Genomic DNA, 20055 nt, shown 5'->3' with positions numbered 1-20055 from the left:
CTTATATACCTTAAATCCTCATTGTCTATTGAGATGTTTGGTCACTCTACCCTGAACAAAAGTTTCTAGCAGCTTTCATCCAACAGACATTAAGACAAAGACATAATTTGCTAGTTTCTTTCTCTTCTTCTTAAAGATTGATACCAGCACTTTTCCAATTCAAAGAGAATAACTGTCATGAAAATCCAATTGATTGCTGATGCTAGCAATAGAAAGGAAATTAAATTCGAGATGGTTTTGTCTACATGCATTAAGTCCCATGCTCTTATAAGGTCCTCCATGCAGTGAGAGATTGCATTTATATAGATTATGTAAACCACATAAGCACTGGGCCAGGACTGATGTTAAAACACTGCTTTGTCAACATGGTCAGGAGAGAAGAATCAACCAATTGAGTAGCCGCATGGACAAACCTATGGAGGCAGGAATCTTGTATTTTATGCAGAGGTGTCAGTTAAACGGTAGAAAAATTGTGTAACTGAGCCTTTGTGAAATTTTCTTTTCATTTGTTTATGGGTGGAGGTTTGGCTGACAAGTCAAGATGTAAGACCCACTCCTTCATTGCCTTGGAGAAGGTCACCTTCTTGAATCACTACAGCTCACATGGCATAGTACACTCACAGTGCTGATACAAAGAAGTTCTAGGATTCTGATCCAGTCTCAGTGATAGTCACAGACACTGCTTTATGTTGGCTGCAAACTTGGAGATATACCTTTAGTTCCTTCACTTGAATCATTAATATTGTGAATAGCTGGGGCCCATAGGTTGTTTTCCAAGTGGCAGCCAATGTATTCCTTCTCTATATAATTTATTTCCAGTCTCCCAGCCTGTTTTCTATCCATCTTAGTGCATCACTTCCAAACCAATTAACTTTAATATTACATGCTAATCACCAAATCTGGAGTGGCAAGGAGTGAAGATATTAACAAATCACCTATGAGACAATAGGTTGCCTGATCATTTTGAGAAATGACCAGTGGAATTTAGTTTTAGGAAATAGAAAGGTGATATGTTTTGATAGAAGAGACAGAGAGACAGTATAACCTTAATGTTCTAACAATGTGCAAAAGAACAAAGGGACTTATCTTCAATCTTTGAAGTGGTAAAACACAATGAGATTGTAGCTAGCAATGTACATGGAACCTTGGAAAATTTGTTGAATAAAAATTACTTGAGCTTGGCATTTATCTTTAGAACACCAAGAAATGGTGCAAAACTTCAGATTTATGCATTTTTGTGACCAGGTTTAATGCAAGAGGCCCTGTATAACTTGGATGATATTTCAGCAAGGCCAAGACCATATAGCCTCATGGGGGAAGTTCACTACTGTTGTGCTAGAAAAAACATAAGAAAGGGGAAAGGCAAAGAGCATTGGAAATATAACCAACAATAAGCGGAATCAGCCTTGTCTGAGAAAAGCAAGACAGTGGAATCTTGGGTATATCATGCAAATTGGGCTGATTCCTTGCAAGCTCGAACTATATTCTTGCTTAGGAAGAAATATTAGAGTCTTAAATGAGAGCAGAATTGGGCATTTAATATACCTGATTCAATGTATGCAGTTTAAAGAAAAAAAAGTGAAGAAACTGAAGTACTGATTAAAACTGTAAACTTTGTGTAAACTAGGGAAGTATTGTGCAAAAGGGTGACAAGATGACTTCCTGAAATGTGCAGGAAAGCCTCCCTATCAAAATGTTTCCAATCAAACAAAGGAGGAAATAATACTGAATAACGTGCTGTGGAACAAAGTGGGACATTCCTGTTGGGGATTATTTCAGGAATAGTGGCTGCCAGATCACTGGATTAATAAAAGGGAAGAAAAAGAAATGTGAAAATACTTATTCAGTAAGCTGAGCAGCTAGATGGGAAAGTTTAGCAGGAGAACAGTAAAATTATCAGACCTTGAGAAAGATTAGATGAGGAAATGAATTCTCATAAAGAGGATTAAGGGGAATCTAACCTATATATCTGAAGTCAGATATTGAGAGACTTGGAGCAAAATGTTGAGAAATTCTACAGAATTACAATGTTAGGAAGGCAATAATGATGTAGACCAAGAAAGAAAAGTGTGTGTGTGTTTGGACTACACTGAACTCAAATCCTGGACTAAGCATGCATATTATTTATCAACAGCATGAGCAAAGAGTATTTAACATTCTTCAATCTGATATCTGAACTTAACTTCCAATGACAGCAATGATGCAGCATTTAGTGTTTGCTTGAACACATTCTTCAGGAGTAACACAAGTTCAATAACGTTCTTCCACTGCTGGAAATGTTTTATTCTAAGAGTTTGACCAGGAACATTCAGGCATTAGGTTTCATTTAAAACATGAAAAAGTTGGCACTGTTGTTAACTAGGTTTTGTGTTTGCTGTATGTAATGATACATTTATAACTGTTTCAAATTAGGACTGGACATAAAGCCCATTCCAGATTGGATATGTTGAACACTGGTACTATGGTTACAAATAACATTGAGGAATGTTAATTTAACACACCATTCCCTTCTTAACACTTAAACATTAATTTGTACCCAACCTACTAACTGTAATCACAAGTTTACGACACAAAGCGTGACTTTCAATCGTAAGTTCCAACTATAAGTAACATCATATTTAACCCCATACAGCGCCAGTCTTGCTACTGATTTACAGCTCCCTTTCATTTAAAGCCTTCAAACACAAAAGAACCATATAAAGCTGTAAGAGGTAAATGCAAAAATTACATTAGTAATTTAGTATTTACATGCAAAAATTAGTCGCCCTGGATTGCAATAAAGACCCAGACTCTTGATCTCAATCGGATATGAAAAAATCTGAACCTGGAATTTCATAAGAATTCCTATCTAAATCATATGCCAAGAATAAACGTCACCTCAATTTCTTATGCATGTTCAATAGTTACCACCCATTTACTATTTTATTTTAGCAAAGCAATACCTGGAACACAACTCATCTCTGGATAGGGTTTTGAAATCCGATTCACTTAAGCGAACCTATTGTGAGGAGAGGAAAAATAAACAGGTCATCAGTTTTCGCTATCACAAGTTTCAGGTATAGTTAACGGATTTTGATTTTGTGCTTACCTTCTTTGGGAGAGGTTCTTCATTCGTCATTCTGGTATCTGAAAAAAAAAGGTTACTTAAGATAATTATCGACTAATAGTCACAAAATTCTTACAATTACTTTGAAGCCGTATCAAAGTTAGAAGATGTGAAATAGGACCAACAGGATATTAATTAGCCCCACAAGCCTGCCCTGCTATTCAATAAGATCATAGATTATTTGCCATAGCATCTTGCAAGAGAACTCCTCATTACCCTCAACTCCCCCAATATTTCAAGAATCTATTTTCTATTTAAAATACTTTCAGTGGTCGAGCCTCCACAAATTTCAGAGGTAGGAAATTCCACACTTTTTCTATTTTGTGGGAGAATAAATTCCTTTGCATTTTAGTTTTAAGATTGTCTCTCAATTCTGTAACCACGTCCTGGAGTTCAAAATTCATCCATGAATGGAAACATCTTATCAACATCGATTTTGTCAATGCTTGTTTTACATATTGTTCCTCATCTCAATTCCACGTGCTCTAACCTTCACCCTGAGTCTACTATGCACTTCATTAAAAAAGGTCGTTTAAAAATCCAATGCCAAGCATTGCAATGCCATTGTCATAGTTGACACTTTTGGCATACAACCTAAAATGTAAGCACTTTAAAAACTTTGAAACAACCTGTACCATGATAGAAATGAACCATAATGTTGACAGGAAAAAAAATTCTCACTACTGCACTTAAGCAATAGATATCCCAACGATCTCTTTGGATAAAAACTTTTTGTGTTTCCAGCACAAGTATATGCAAAACTTCACTCAAGTACCAGTCAGAAAAGAGACAGTCAAGTAATCAGAATGAGAATCTAAAATCTTGATTTAGACTATTATCAGGAGCAATCATTTAATACATAACCCTTACTCACAACAAAATGGCTTCTTAATGCAAGTAACACAACAATGGCTTCTAGGCTGCAAATTGACAACTTTGTTTAAAATGGCTTTTACCCTGTTAAAAGCTGCATTCCTGAACTAACTGAACCAAAGAAGAGCAGATAATGCTTCTTTCACAGTATGGAATTAACTAAACCAGATAGGACATTACTAACCATCCTAGCTAACCTTGGAGATACAGGTGCCGAGAGATAAGATGTGCAAAACAAGGTTGGTTCCCAGGTAATATAATTGAATTACCCTTATGTCTATTATGTCATTTTATTAATTTTATTGGATTTGCTCTGTAATAATTAAGGCTGCACTACTTTTCAAAAACTGTATAAAAATTGCCTTTGTTTTAAGCCATTTGCGCAATTTTTCCAAGGAACACTGAAGCATTTAACCTCCGTGTTGCTGAGCACAGTCGTGATAATAAAGTGTGAAATCTTCCAGAACCAGACCAAATTGCGTGCCTATTTGACCGATCGCAGAATCAAGGGACCCCTCCCGTGGGCCAAGATCTTCAAGGATAGCACCAAGAACATCTCACGCAAAAAGAGAGAGTTTTTCACTGCTGAAAACAGTATAAGATTCTTTGGGGAGTACAGCCAGAGTCCTGCCTCCTCAGGCTAGGTTTAATGATGTCACTGAATATCTGCAACGCATTCTAGAAGGGAGAGGGTGAGCAGTTAGATTGGTAAATAGGTACCAATAATGTAGGTGAAACAGGGAGGAGGTCCTGAAACAAGAATTGAGAGAGCTAGGTAATAGATTGAAAAGCAGATTCTTGAAGGTTGTAATCTCTGGATTACTCCCAGAGCCACATATTAGTGTGTGTAGGAATAGACGGGTGAATGCATGGCTGAGTAATTGACACACTAGAAGGGCCTAAAATTCTTGGAACACAGGATCCATTTCTGGGGTTTCTGGAACAATGATCTGTACGTCCAATAGGTTGTATCTGAACTGGAGCTTTTGGTGGAGGGTTAACCTAATTTGGAAGGGAGAGGGATATAGAATGGAGGTATAGTAGAAAGTGATACACAAACAATAACAGAGGAAAAACTAAGTCAGACTTGAAGGAAGAATACATACAAGCATGTTAAACCACAAGGGAGCATGGTAAGGGTAGACAGCAATTATTTCAGTGCATGGAAAATTGCAAGGCAGAGGAGTCAGAGATGTATACCATGGCCACAGACCCTTTTGGTTCAACTTGTGCAAGCCAGATATCCTAACCTAACCTAGTAGCATTTGCTAGGACTTACACCAAATCCCTCTAAACCCTCCCTATTCATATACCCACCCAGATGCCTTTTACATTTGCAATTCTATAAGCCTCCACCACCTCTGACAGCTCATTCCATAAACACACCACCCTCTGCGTGAAAAAGTTGCCCCTTATGTCCCTTTTAGATCTTTTCCCGCTCACCCTGAACCTATGCCCTCTAGTTCTGGACCCACTACTCTGTCCTCAATCTTCTTTGTTACTTGTGCAAAAAACTCAATCAAGTTCATGAGAGATGTTTTCCCACACACAAAGCCATGCTGACAATCCCTAATCAGTCCTTGCCTTTCCAAAAACGTGAATTCTGCCACTCAGGATTCCCTCCAACATCTTGCCCACCACTGAAGTCAGGCTCACCGGTCTATAGTTCCCTGGCCTTTCTTTACCACCTTTCTTAAATAGTGGCACAATGTTTGCCAACATCCTGGTCTTCCAGCATCCCACCTCCGACATCCTGATACAAATATCCCAGCAAAGGGCCCAGCAATCACTTCCCACAGAGTTCTAGGGTATATCTGATCATGTCTTAGGGTTTTATACACTTATGTGCTTCAACACATCCAGCAACACTTCCTCTGTAATAAGGACATTTTTCAAGATGTCACCATTTATTTCCCCACATTCTGTATCTTCCATGTCCTTTCTACAGTAAACACTGATGCAAAATACCCATTTACTATCTCCATCTCCTCCAGGTCCACACATAGGCTGCCTTGCTGATTTTCCCTCCTTTGTTACCTTTTGTCCTTAATTTATTAATGGTCTTGATATCAATGGTCTTGAGCAGTGCCTGGTTGAAGAAGGTAATGACTGGCAGTTCAATATTTTGGGCTTTAAAATCTTCAGACAAGACATGGGTGGGGTGTGGGGGGGGGAGGGGTTAAATCATTTTATTGAATGATGAGTCAATTACTACAATAATGAGATGAGATAATATCTTAGAAGGTTATTCCAATAGGGCAGCAAGGTGACTCAGTGGTTAACACGTACTTCACAACATCAGGGACCTGGGTTCAATTCCACCCCTGGGCAACTATGTTGCAGAGTTAACATGTTCTCCCCATGTCTGTGTGGGTTTCCTCTGGGTGCTCCCGTTTCTTTCCACAGTGCAAAGATGTGCAGGTTAGGTGGACTGGTCATGCTAAATTGCACGGGGGGGGCTCTTCAGATTGGTGGTATGGATTCAAATGGGCAAAATGGCCTGCTTCCATGTTGTAGGGGCTCTGAGTAAGGCTACATTGTCCCCTTTTTTTAAAAAGTGCACCAATCACAAGCAGAAGGGGAGGCAGTGGCTGAGTGGTATTATCACTGACTGTTAATCTGGAGACCTTGATTCATATCCACCATAAGATGGTGGAACTTGAATTCAATAAAAATCTGGAATTAAGAGTCTAATGATGACCATGAACCCATTTCCCGATTGCCAGAAAAACACATCTGGTTCACTAATGTCCTTCAGGGCAGAAAATATAGGAAGCCTTGCTGATCTTTAAGGGGCCTTACTCTCTCCATTTTGTCTTTAATGTATTTATAGAATCCCTGTGGATTCTCTTTTACCCTATCTGCCAAAGCTATGTCCCCTTTTTGCTCTTCCTGATTTCTCTGTTTTTATACTACAAATTCTGTGTTACGATCAAGCCCTCCACAATCACCTGATAAAGGAGCGTCGCTCCGAATGCTAGTGTGCTTCCAATTAAACCTGTTGGACTATAACCTGGTGTTGTGTGATTTTTAACTGTGTACACCCCAGTCCAACACCGGCATCTCCAAATCAGGAATAATTTTGAGTCAGGTGGACTTTGTTCAAGTTTCACCTGCTCAACAGAGGTATATAGTTGCATTGCAGACCAGGTTGATTGGAAAGTATATAATTTTTAAAAAATATATACTTTGACCATACTCAAACATGTGTGACATCAAGTAGACACGATGGCAATTGGGGAAAGTGTCTGCAGTTTGACGTAATACCTAATACAGACAAAGGTGGGTTGTGCTTGCTAGTCATAGAGATGTACAGAAACTCGTCCATGTCGACTACACATCCTAAGCTAATCCAGTCCCATTTGCCAGCAGTTGGCTCATATCCCTCTAAACCCTTCCTGTTCATACAATTGCAGCATTTAAAAGGCATCTGGACAGGTGTATCAGCCTCCACCACTTCCTCTAGCAGCTCATTCCATAAGTGCACCATCCTCTACGTGAAAAAGTTGCCCCTTTGGTCCCTTTTATATCTTTCCCACCTCACCCTAAACCTTTAGTTCTGGACTCCCCCACCCCAGGGAAATGACTTTCTCTACTTGTCCTATCCATGCCCCTCTGGATTTTATAAACCTGTATAAGGTCATCCCTCAGCCTCAGACATTCCAGGAGAAGCAGTCCAAGCTTCCAACTCAGGCAACGTCCTTGTAAATCTTTTTGAACCCTTTCAAGTTTCACAACATCCATCCGATAGGAAGGAGACCAGAATTGCATACAATGCTCCAAAACAGGCTTAACCAATGTCCTATACATTGGCAAAATGACCTCCCAACTCCTATACTCAAAGCTCTGACCAATAAAAGGAAAGCATACCAAACGTCTTCTTCACTATCTTGTCTACCTGCGCTTCTGGGTAATCCAAGATGGAGGATGGGAAAAATTTCTGGATGCAAGAGCTGTTCCTTTTTTTAAAAAAGGTATTTTAGGTGCTGGAGGCGATTTCCTCGAATCCTACGAGCAGCAAAAATCAAAACGACAGCAGTTTTAAGAGGGAGAAGAACAAACAAAGGAAGCACATGGTGAGGAGGGTGCTGGGGAGAGAGAGCGCGCGCGAGAGAGCGCGCGCACAGATGAGGTGCTGGTAGACTAGAGCACTCTCTCTCGCGCGCGCTCACACTCTCTCTCGCGACAGAGAGAGGCGCGCGACAGAGAGAGAGAGAGGCGCGCGACAGAGAGAGAGAGAGAGGCGCGCGAGAGAGAGAGAGAGGCGCGCGAGAGAGAGAGAGAGGCGCGCGAGAGAGAGAGAGAGGCGCGCGACAGAGAGAGAGAGAGAGACAGGCGCGCGACAGAGAGAGAGAGAGAGAGGCGCGCGACAGAGAGAGAGAGAGAGAGAGAGAGGCGCGCGACAGAGAGAGAGAGAGAGGCACGCGAGAGAGAGGCGCGCGACAGAGAGAGAGGCGCGCGACAGAGAGAGAGGCGCGCGACAGAGAGAGAGAGAGAGAGAGGCGTGCGACAGAGAGAGAGAGAGAGGCATGCGACAGAGAGAGAGAGAGGCGCGCGACAGAGAGAGAGAGAGGCGCGCGACAGAGAGAGAGAGAGGCGCGCGACAGAGAGAGAGAGAGGCGCGCGACAGAGAGAGAGGCGCGCGAGAGAGAGAGAGAGGCGCGCGAGAGAGAGAGAGGCGCGCGACAGAGAGAGAGAGGCGCGCGACAGAGAGAGAGAGAGAGAGAGGCGTGCGACAGAGAGAGGCGCGCGACAGAGAGAGAGAGAGAGAGAGAGGGCGCGCGACAGAGAGAGAGAGAGAGAGGCGCGCGACAGAGAGAGAGGCGCGCGACAGAGAGAGAGAGAGAGGCGCGCGACAGAGAGAGAGAGAGAGGCGCGCGACAGAGAGAGAGAGAGAGGCGCGCGACAGAGAGAGAGAGAGGCGCGCGACAGAGAGAGAGAGAGAGAGGCGCGCGAGACAGAGAGAGGCGCGCGAGAGAGAGAGAGAGGCGCGCGAGAGAGAGAGAGAGGCGCGCGAGAGAGAGAGAGAGGCGCGCGACAGAGAGAGAGAGGCGCGCGACAGAGAGAGAGAGAGAGAGAGAGAGGCGTGCGACAGAGAGAGAGAGAGGCGTGCGACAGAGAGAGAGAGAGAGGCGCGCGACAGAGAGAGAGAGAGGCGCGCGACAGAGAGAGAGAGGCGCGCGACAGAGAGAGAGAGAGAGAGAGGCGTGCGACAGAGAGAGGCGCGCGACAGAGAGAGAGAGAGAGAGAGAGGCGCGCGACAGAGAGAGAGAGAGAGGCGCGCGACAGAGAGAGAGGCGCGCGACAGAGAGAGAGAGAGAGGCGCGCGACAGAGAGAGAGAGAGAGGCGCGCGACAGAGAGAGAGAGAGGCGCGCGACAGAGAGAGAGAGAGAGAGGCGCGCGAGAGAGAGAGAGGCGCGCGAGAGAGAGAGGCGCGCGAGAGAGAGAGAGAGGCGCGCGAGAGAGAGAGAGGCGCGCGACAGAGAGAGAGAGGCGCGCGACAGAGAGAGAGAGGCGCGCGACAGAGAGAGAGAGAGAGAGAGAGAGGCGTGCGACAGAGAGAGAGAGAGGCGTGCGACAGAGAGAGAGAGAGGCGCGCGACAGAGAGAGAGAGAGAGAGGCGCGCGAGACAGAGAGAGGCGCGCGAGAGAGAGAGAGAGGCGCGCGAGAGAGAGAGAGAGGCGCGCGAGAGAGAGAGAGAGGCGCGCGAGAGAGAGAGAGAGGCGCGCGAGAGAGAGAGAGAGGCGCGCGACAGAGAGAGAGGCGCGCGACAGAGAGAGAGAGGCGCGCGACAGAGAGAGAGAGGCGCGCGACAGAGAGAGAGAGAGAGAGAGAGAGAGGCGTGCGACAGAGAGAGAGAGAGAGGCGTGCAACAGAGAGAGAGAGAGAGGCGCGCGACAGAGAGAGAGAGAGGCGCGCGACAGAGAGAGAGAGAGGCGCGCGACAGAGAGAGAGAGAGAGGCGCGCGACAGAGAGAGAGAGAGAGGCGCGCGACAGAGAGAGAGAGAGAGGCGCGCGACAGAGAGAGAGAGAGAGGCGCGCGACAGAGAGAGAGAGAGAGGCGCGCGACAGAGAGAGAGAGAGAGGCGCGCGACAGAGAGAGAGAGAGAGGCGCGCGACAGAGAGAGAGAGAGAGGCGCGCGACAGAGAGAGAGAGAGGCGCGCGACAGAGAGAGAGAGAGAGGCGCGCGACAGAGAGAGAGAGAGAGGCGCGCGAGACAGAGAGAGAGGCGCGCGAGAGAGAGAGAGAGAGGCGCGCGCGAGAGAGAGAGAGAGAGGCGCGCGCGAGAGAGAGAGAGAGAGAGAGAGAGGCGCGCGACAGAGAGAGAGAGGCGCGCGACAGAGAGAGAGAGAGAGGCGCGCGACAGAGAGAGAGAGAGAGAGAGGCGCGCGACAGAGAGAGAGGCGCGCGACAGAGAGAGAGAGAGAGGCGCGCGAGAGAGAGAGAGCGCGCGCGGCGCGAGAGAGAGAGCGCGCGGCGCGCGAGAGACAGAGAGCGCGCGGCGCGAGAGCGAGAGAGAGCGCGCGACGCGCGAGAGCGAGAGGCGCGCGAGAGCGAGAGAGCGCGGCGCGCGAGAGCGAGAGGCGCGCGAGAGCGAGCGAGAGAGAGCGCGCGGCGCGCGGGGGAGAGCGCGCACGTGGGGGGGAGAGAGAAACAGCGCGCGCGAGAGAGCGCGCGCGGCGCGAGAGAGAGCGAGCGCGCGCGGCGCGAGAGAGAGCGAGCGCGCGCGGCGCGAGAGAGAGCGAGCGCGCGCGGGACAGAGAGAGAGCGAGCGCGCGCGGGACAGAGAGAGAGCGAGCGCGCGCGGGACAGAGAGAGAGCGAGCGAGCGAGAGCGGGACAGAGAGAGAGCGCGCGCGGGACAGAGAGAGAGCGCGCGCGGGACAGAGAGAGAGCGCGCGCGGGACTGAGAGAGAGAGCGCGCGCGGGACTGAGAGAGAGAGCGCGCGCGGGACTGAGAGAGAGAGCGCGCGCGGGACTGAGAGAGAGAGCGCGCGCGGGACTGAGAGAGAGAGCGCGCGCGGGACTGAGAGAGAGAGCGCGCGCGCGCGCGGGACTGAGTGAGCGCGCGCGGGACTGAGAGAGAGAGCGCGCGGGCGGGACTGAGAGAAAGCGCGCGCGGGCGGGACTGAGAGAAAGCGCGCGCGGGCGGGACTGAGAGAAAGCGCGCGCGGGCGGGACTGAGAGAAAGCGCGCGCGGGCGGGACTGAGAGAAAGCGCGCGCGCGCGGGACTGAGAGAAAGCGCGCGCGCGCGGGACTGAGAGAGCGCGGGCGGGACTGAGAGAAAGCGCGCGCGGGCGGGACTGAGAGAAAGCGCGCGCGGGCGGGACTGAGAGAAAGCGCGCGCGCGCGGGACTGAGAGAAAGCGCGCGCGCGCGGGACTGAGAGAAAGCGCGCGCGCGCGGGACTGAGAGAGAGAGCGCGCGCGCGGGACTGAGAGAGAGAGAGCGCGCGCGCGCGCGGGACTGAGAGAGACAGTGCGCGCGCGCGGGACTGAGAGAGACAGCGCGCGCGGGACTGAGAGAGAGACGGCGCGCGCGGGACTGAGAGAGAGAGGGCGCGCGCGGGACTGAGAGAAAGAGCGCGCGCGCGCGCGGGACTGAGAGAGAGCGCGCGCGCGCGGGACTGAGAGAGACTGCGCGCGCGCGCGGGACTGAGTGAGCGCGCGCGGGACTGAGAGAGAGAGAGCGCGCGCGGGACTGAGAGAGAGAGAGCGCGCGGGACTGAGAGAGAGCGCGCGGGACTGAGAGAGAGCGCGCGCGGGACTGAGAGAGAGCGCGCGCGGGACTGAGAGAGAGCGCGCGCGGGACTGAGAGAGAGCGCGCGCGGGACTGAGAGAGAGAGAGCGCGCGGGACTGAGAGAGAGCGCGCGGGACTGAGAGAGCGCGCGCGGGACTGAGAGAGAGCGCGCGCGGGACTGAGAGAGAGCGCGCGCGGGACTGAGAGAGAGCGCGCGCGGGACTGAGAGAGAGCGCGCGCGGGACTGAGAGAGAGAGCGCGCGCGGGACTGAGAGAGCGCGCGCGCGGGACTGAGAGAGAGAGAGAGAGCGCGCGCGGGACTGAGAGAGAGAGCGCGCGCGCGCGGGACTGAGAGAGAGATCGCGCGCGCGGGGGACTGAAAGAGCGCGCGCGGGACTGAGAGAGAGAGCGCGGGACTGAGAGAGAGAGAGCGCGCGCGCGGGACTGAGAGAGAGCGCGCGCGCGGGACTGAGAGAGAGCGCGCGCGCGGGACTGAGAGAGAGAGCGCGCGCGGGACTGAGAGAGAGAGCGCGCGCGGGACTGAGAGAGAGAGCGCGCGCGGGACTGAGAGAGAGAGCGCGCGCGGGACTGAGAGAGAGAGCGCGCGCGGGACTGAGAGAGAGAGCGCGCGCGGGACTGAGAGAGAGAGCGCGCGCGGGACTGAGAGAGAGAGCGCGCGGGCGGGACAGAGAGAGAGCGCGCGCGCGCGCGGGACTGAGTGAGAGAGCGCGCGCGCGCGCGGGACTGAGTGAGAGCGCGCGCGCGCGCGGGACTGAGTGAGAGAGCGCGCGCGCGCGCGGGACTGAGTGAGAGAGCGCGCGCGCGCGGGACTGAGAGAGAGCGCGCGCGCGCGGGACTGAGAGAGAGAGCGCGCGGGACTGAGAGAGAGAGCGCGCGCGCGCGGGACTGAGTGAGCGCGCGCGGGACTGAGAGAGAGAGCGCGCGCGGGACTGAGAGAGAGAGCGCGCGCGGGACTGAGAGAGAGCGCGCGCGCGGGACTGAGAGAAAGCGCGCGCGGGCGGGACTGAGAGAGAGAGCGCGCGCGGGACTGAGAGAGAGAGCGCGCGCGGGACTGAGAGAGAGAGCGCGCGCGGGACTGAGAGAGAGAGCGCGCGCGCGGGACTGAGAGAGAGAGCGCGCGCGGGACTGAGAGAGAGAGCGCGCGCGGGACTGAGAGAGAGCGCGCGCGCGGGACTGAGAGAGAGCGCGCGCGCGGGACTGAGAGAGAGCGCGCGCGCGGGACTGAGAGAGAGCGCGCGCGCGGGACTGAGTGAGCGCGTGCGGGACTGAGAGAGAACGCGCGCGGGACTGAGAGAGAGCGCGCGCGGGACTGAGAGAGAGCGCGCGCGGGACTGAGAGAGAGCGCGCGCGGGACTGAGAGAGAGCGCGCGCGGGACTGAGAGAGAGCGCGCGCGGGACTGAGAGAGAGAGCGCGCGGGACTGAGAGAGCGCGCGCGGGACTGAGAGAGAGAGCGCGCGGGACTGAGAGAGAGAGCGCGCGGGACTGAGAGAGAGAGCGCGCGCGGGACTGAGAGAGAGAGCGCGCGCGCGCGGGACTGAGAGAGAGCGCGCGCGGGACTGAGAGAGAGCGCGCGCGGGACTGAGAGAGAGCGCGCGCGCGCGGGGGAGAGAGAGAGCGCGCGCGCGCGGGGGAGAGAGAGAGCGCGCGCGCGCGGGGGAGAGAGAGAGCGCGCGCGCGCGGGGGAGAGAGAGAGCGCGCGCGCGCGGGGGAGAGAGAGAGCGCGCGCGCGCGGGGGAGAGAGAGAGCGCGCGCGCGCGGGGGAGAGAGAGAGCGCGCGCGCGCGGGGGAGAGAGCACGCGAGCGCGGGGGAGAGAGAGCGCTCGCGCGCGGGGGAGAGAGAGCGTGCGCGCGCGGGGGAGAGAGAGTGAGCGCGCGCGCGGGGAGAGAGAGTGAGCGCGCGCGCGGGGAGAGAGAGTGAGCGCGCGCGCGGGGGAGAGAGAGAGAGCGCGCACGCGGGGGAGTGAGCGCACGTGGGGGGGAGAGAGAAGAGAGAAAGCGCGCGCGAGAGAGAGAGCGCGCGCGCGGCGAGAGAGAGAGAGAGCGCGCGCGGCGAGAGAGAGAGAGAGCGCGCGCGGCGAGAGAGAGAGAGAGAGAGCGCGCGCGGCGCGAGAGAGAGAGCGCGCGGCGCGCGAGAGCGAGAGAGCGCGCGACGCGCGAGAGCGAGAGGCGCGCGAGAGCGAGAGAGCGCGGCGCGCGAGAGCGAGAGGCGCGCGACAGCGAGCGAGAGAGAGAGCGCGCGGCGCGCGGGGGAGAGAGCGCACGTAGGGGGGAGAGAGAAACAGCGCGCGCGAGAGAGCGCGCAAGAGAGCGCGTGCGGCGCGAGAGAGAGCGAGCGCGCGCGCGGGACAGAGAGAGAGAGGGCGCGCGCGGGACAGAGAGAGAGAGGGCGCGCGCGGGACAGAGAGAGAGAGGGCGCGCGCGGGACTGAGTGAGAGAGAGGGCGCGCGGGACTGAGTGAGAGAGCGCGCGCTGCGCGGGACTGAGTGAGAGAGCGCGCGCGGGACTGAGAGAGAGAGCGCGCGCGGGACTGAGAGAGAGAGCGCGCGCGGGACTGAGAGAGAGAGCGCGCGCGGGACTGAGAGAGAGAGCGCGCGCGGGACTGAGAGAGAGAGCGCGCGCGCGCGCGGGACTGAGAGAGAGAGCGCGCGCGGGACTGAGAGAGAGAGCGCGCGGGGGAGAGTGCGCACGTGGGGGGGAGAGAGAAACAGCGCGCGCGAGAGAGCGCGCAAGAGAGCGCGCGCGGCGCGGGACAGAGAGCGAGCGCGCGCGGGACAGAGAGCGAGCGCGCGCGGGACAGAGAGCGAGCGCGCGCGCGAGACAGAGAGAGAGGGCGCGCGCGGGACAGAGAGAGAGGGCGCGCGCGGGACAGAGAGAGAGAGGGCGCGCGCGGGACAGAGAGAGAGAGGGCGCGCGCGGGACAGAGAGAGAGAGGGCGCGCGCGGGACAGAGAGAGAGAGGGCGCGCGCGGGACAGAGAGAGAGAGGGCGCGCGCGGGACAGAGAGAGAGGGCGCGCGCGGGACAGAGAGAGAGGGCGCGCGCGCGACAGAGAGAGAGGGCGCGCGCGGGAGAGAGAGAGAGAGGGCGCGCGCGGGACAGAGAGAGAGAGGGCGCGCGCGGGACAGAGAGAGAGAGGGCGCGCGCGGGACAGAGAGAGAGAGGGCGCGCGCGGGACAGAGAGAGAGAGGGCGCGCGCGGGACAGAGAGAGAGAGGGCGCGCGCGGGACAGAGAGAGAGAGGGCGCGCGCGGGACAGAGAGAGAGAGGGCGCGCGCGGGACAGAGAGAGAGAGGGCGCGCGCGGGACAGAGAGAGAGAGGGCGCGCGCGGGACAGAGAGAGAGAGGGCGCGCGCGGGACAGAGAGAGAGAGGGCGCGCGCGGGACAGAGAGAGAGAGGGCGCGCGCGGGACAGAGAGAGAGAGGGCGCGCGCGGGACAGAGAGAGAGAGGGCGCGCGCGGGACAGAGAGAGAGAGGGCGCGCGCGGGACAGAGAGAGAGAGGGCGCGCGCGGGACAGAGAGAGAGAGGGCGCGCGCGGGACAGAGAGAGAGAGGGCGCGCGCGGGACAGAGAGAGAGAGGGCGCGCGCGGGACAGAGAGAGAGAGGGCGCGCGCGGGACAGAGAGAGAGAGGGCGCGCGCGGGACAGAGAGAGAGGGCGCGCGCGGGACAGAGAGAGAGAGGGCGCGCGCGGGACAGAGAGAGAGAGGGCGCGCGCGGGACAGAGAGAGAGGGCGCGCGCGGGACAGAGAGAGAGAGGGCGCGCGCGGGACAGAGAGAGAGAGGGCGCGCGCGGGACAGAGAGAGAGGGCGCGCGCGGGACAGAGAGAGAGAGGGCGCGCGCGGGACAGAGAGAGAGAGGGCGCGCGCGGGACAGAGAGAGAGGGCGCTGCGCGGGACAGAGAGAGCGCGCGCTGCGCGGGACAGAGAGAGCGCGCGCTGCGCGGGACAGAGAGAGCGCGCGCTGCGCGGGACAGAGAGAGCGCGCGCTGCGCGGGACAGAGAGCACGCGCTGCGCGGGACAGAGAGAGCGCGCGCTGCGCGGGACAGAGAGAGCGCGCGCTGCGCGGGACAGAGAGAGCGCGCGCTGCGCGGGACAGAGAGAGCGCGCTGCGCGGGACAGAGAGAGCGCGCGCTGCGCGGGACAGAGAGAGCGCGCGCTGCGCGGGACAGAGCGCGCGCTGCGCGGGACAGAGCGCGCGCTGCGCGGGACAGAGAGCGCGCTGCGCGGGACTGAGAGAGCGCGCGCTGCGCGGGACTGAGAGAGCGCGCGCTGCGCGGGACTGAGAGCGCGCGCGCTGCGCGGGACTGAGAGAGCGCGCGCTGCGCGGGACTGAGAGAGCGCGCGCTGCGCGGGACTGAGAGAGAGCGCGTGGGACTGAGAGAGAGAGAGAGAGCGCGCGCGCGGGACTGAGAGAGAGAGAGCGCGCGGGACTGAGAGAGAGAGAGCGCGCGGGACTGAGAGAGAGAGAGCGCGCGGGACTGAGAGAGAGAGAGCGCGCGGGACTGAGAGAGAGAGAGCGCGCGGGACTGAGAGAGAGAGAGCGCGCGGGACTGAGAGAGAGAGAGCGCGCGGGACTGAGAGAGAGAGAGCGCGCGGGACTGAGAGAGAGAGAGCGCGCGGGACTGAGAGAGAGAGAGCGCGCGGGACTGAGAGAGAGAGAGCGCGCGGGACTGAGAGAGAGAGAGCGCGCGGGACTGAGAGAGAGAGAGCGCGCGGGACTGAGAGAGAGAGAGCGCGCGGGACTGAGAGAGAGAGAGCGCGCGGGACTGAGAGAGAGAGAGCGCGCGGGACTGAGAGAGAGAGAGCGCGCGGGACTGAGAGAGAGAGCGCGCGGGACTGAGAGAGAGAGAGAGCGCGGGACTGAGAGAGAGAGAGCGCGCGGGACTGAGAGAGAGAGAGCGCGCGGGACTGAGAGAGAGAGAGCGCGCGGGACTGAGAGAGAGAGAGCGCGCGGGACTGAGAGAGAGAGAGCGCGCGGGACTGAGAGAGAGAGAGCGCGCGGGACTGAGAGAGAGAGCGCGCGCGCGCGGGACTGAGTGAGCGCGTGCGGGACAGAGAGAGCGCGCGCGGGACTGAGAGAGAGAGCGCGCGGGACTGAGAGAGAGCGCGCGGGACTGAGAGAGAGCGCGCGGGACTGAGAGAGAGCGCGCGCGGGACTGAGAGAGAGCGCGCGCGGGACTGAGAGAGAGCGCGCGCGGGACTGAGAGAGAGCGCGCGGGACTGAGAGAGAGCGCGCGCGGGACTGAGAGAGAGAGCGCGCGGGACTGAGAGAGAGAGCGCGCGGGACTGAGAGAGAGAGCGCGCGCGGGACTGAGAGAGCGCGCGCGGGACTGAGAGAGAGCGCGCGCGGGACTGAGAGAGAGAGCGCGCGGGACTGAGAGAGAGAGCGCGCGGGACTGAGAGAGAGCGCGCGCGGGACTGAGAGAGAGAGCGCGCGGGACTGAGAGAGAGAGCGCGCGCGGGACTGAGAGAGAGCGCGCGCGCGCGGGACTGAGAGAGAGCGCGCGCGGGACTGAGAGAGAGAGCGCGCGCGGGACTGAGAGAGAGCGCGCGCGCGGGGGAGAGAGAGAGCGCGCGCGCGCGGGGGAGAGAGAGAGCGCGCGCGCGCGGGGGAGAGAGAGAGCGCGCGCGCGCGGGGGAGAGAGAGAGCGCGCGCGCGCGGGGGAGAGAGAGAGCGCGCGCGCGCGGGGGAGAGAGAGAGCGCGCGCGCGCGGGGGAGAGAGAGAGCGCGCGCGCGCGGGGGAGAGAGAGAGCGCGCGCGCGCGGGGGAGAGAGAGAGCGCGCGCGCGCGCGGGAGAGAGAGAGCGCGCGCGCGCGCGCGGGAGAGAGAGTGAGCGCGCGCGCGGGGGAGAGAGAGTGAGCGCGCGCGCGGGGGAGAGAGAGAGAGCGCGCACGCGGGGGAGTGAGCGCACGTGGGGGGGAGAGAGAAGAGAGAAAGCGCGCGCGAGAGAGAGAGCGCGCGCGGCGAGAGAGAGAGAGAGCGCGCGCGGCGAGAGAGAGAGAGAGAGAGCGCGCGGCGCGCGAGAGACAGAGAGCGCGCGGCGCGAGAGCGAGAGAGCGCGCGACGCGCGAGAGCGAGAGGCGCGCGGGAGCGAGAGAGCGCGGCGCGCGAGAGCGAGAGGCGCGCGACAGCGAGCGAGAGAGAGAGCGCGCGGCGCGCGGGGGAGAGAGCGCACGTGGGGGGGAGAGAGAAACAGCGCGCGCGAGAGAGCGCGCAAGAGAGCGCGTGCGGCGCGAGAGAGAGCGAGCGCGCGCGGGACAGAGAGAGAGAGGGCGCGCGCGGGACAGAGAGAGAGAGGGCGCGCGCGGGACAGAGAGAGAGAGGGCGCGCGCGGGACAGAGAGAGAGAGGGCGCGCGCGGGACAGAGAGAGAGAGGGCGCGCGCGGGACAGAGAGAGAGAGGGCGCGCGCGGGACAGAGAGAGAGAGGGCGCGCGCGGGACAGAGAGAGAGAGGGCGCGCGCGGGACAGAGAGAGAGAGGGCGCGCGCGGGACAGAGAGAGAGAGGGCGCGCGCGGGACAGAGAGAGAGAGGGCGCGCGCGGGACAGAGAGAGAGAGAGCGCGCGCGGGACTGAGAGAGAGAGGGCGCGCGCGGGACTGAGAGAGAGAGAGCGCGCGCGGGACTGAGAGAGAGAGCGCGCGCGGGACTGAGAGAGAGAGCGCGCGCGGGACTGAGAGAGAGAGCGCGCGCGGGACTGAGAGAGAGAGCGCGCGCGGGACTGAGAGAGAGAGCGCGCGCGGGACTGAGAGAGAGAGCGCGCGCGGGACTGAGAGAGCGCGCGCGGGACTGAGAGAGAGAGCGCGCGGGGGAGAGTGCGCACGTGGGGGGGAGAGAGAAACAGCGCGCGGGGGAGAGTGCGCACGTGGGGGGGAGAGAGAAACAGCGCGCGCGAGAGAGCGCACAAGAGAGCGCGCGCGGCGCGAGACAGAGAGCGAGCGCGCGCGCGGGACAGAGAGCGAGAGGGCGCGCGCGGGACAGAGAGCGAGAGGGCGCGCGCGGGACAGAGAGCGAGAGGGCGCGCGCGGGACAGAGAGCGAGAGGGCGCGCGCGGGACAGAGAGCGAGAGGGCGCGCGCGGGACAGAGAGCGAGAGGGCGCGCGCGGGACAGAGAGAGAGAGGGCGCGCGCGGGACAGAGAGAGAGAGGGCGCGCGCGGGACAGAGAGAGAGAGGGCGCGCGCGGGACAGAGAGAGAGAGGGCGCGCGCGGGACAGAGAGAGAGGGCGCGCGCGGGACAGAGAGAGAGAGGGCGCGCGCGGGACAGAGAGAGAGAGGGCGCGCGCGGGACAGAGAGAGAGAGGGCGCGCGCGGGACAGAGAGAGAGAGGGCGCGCGCGGGACAGAGAGAGAGAGGGCGCGCGCGGGACAGAGAGAGAGAGGGCGCGCGCGGGGACAGAGAGAGAGAGGGCGCGCGCGGGACAGAGAGAGAGAGGGCGCGCGCGGGACAGAGAGAGAGAGGGCGCGCGCGGGACAGAGAGAGAGAGGGCGCGCGCGGGACAGAGAGAGAGAGGGCGCGCGCGGGACAGAGAGAGAGAGGGCGCGCGCGGGACAGAGAGAGAGAGGGCGCGCGCGGGACAGAGAGAGAGAGGGCGCGCGCGGGACAGAGAGAGAGAGGGCGCGCGCGGGACAGAGAGAGAGAGGGCGCGCGCGGGACAGAGAGAGAGAGGGCGCGCGCGGGACAGAGAGAGAGAGGGCGCGCGCGGGACAGAGAGAGAGAGGGCGCGCGCGGGACAGAGAGAGAGAGGGCGCGCGGGACTGAGAGAGAGAGCGCGCGCGGGACTGAGAGAGAGAGCGCGCGCGGGACTGAGAGAGAGAGCGCGCGCGGGACTGAGAGAGAGAGCGCGCGCGCGCGCGGGACTGAGAGAGCGAGCGCGCGCGGGACAGAGAGCGAGCGCGCGCGGGACAGAGAGCGAGCGCGCGCGGGACAGAGAGCGAGCGCGCGCGGGACTGAGAGAGAGAGAGCGCGCGGGACTGAGAGAGAGAGAGCGCGCGGGACTGAGAGAGAGAGAGCGCGCGGGACTGAGAGAGAGCGCGCGCGCGGGACTGAGAGCGCGCGCGCGGGACTGAGAGCGCGCGCGCGGGACTGAGAGCGCGCGCGCGGGACTGAGAGCGCGCGCGCGGGACTGAGAGCGCGCGCGCGGGACTGAGAGCGCGCGCGCGGGACTGAGAGAGAGCGCGCGGGACTGAGAGAGAGCGCGCGGGACTGAGAGAGAGCGCGCGGGACTGAGAGAGAGCGCGCGGGACTGAGAGAGAGCGCGCGCGCGGGACTGAGAGAGAGCGCGCGCGCGGGACTGAGAGAGAGCGCGCGCGCGGGAC

General features: G+C 58.6%; 1 protein-coding gene across 3 annotated transcripts in view; it reads right to left on the bottom strand.

The window, feature by feature from the left end:
- The window catches only part of wtap (WT1 associated protein), a 106771-nt gene that overhangs the window by 42514 nt on the left and 44202 nt on the right, over positions 1-20055 (bottom strand). For all 3 annotated transcript variants that reach the window (XM_060831610.1, XM_060831609.1, XM_060831607.1), the window contains exons 2-3: positions 3089-3126; positions 2943-2998 (exon numbers count right to left, since the gene is read on the bottom strand). In XM_060831610.1, coding sequence (XP_060687593.1) covers positions 2943-2998; positions 3089-3118 — 86 coding nt within the window. In that variant the 5' untranslated portion in view covers positions 3119-3126. The remainder of the gene's footprint in view (positions 1-2942; positions 2999-3088; positions 3127-20055) is intronic.

This window comes from Hemiscyllium ocellatum, chromosome 10 (genome assembly GCF_020745735.1).
Source record: "Hemiscyllium ocellatum isolate sHemOce1 chromosome 10, sHemOce1.pat.X.cur, whole genome shotgun sequence".
NCBI lineage: Eukaryota > Metazoa > Chordata > Chondrichthyes > Orectolobiformes > Hemiscylliidae > Hemiscyllium > Hemiscyllium ocellatum.
Note: the sequence above shows the minus strand (reverse complement) of the source record. Positions and strands in the feature narration are given on the sequence as shown.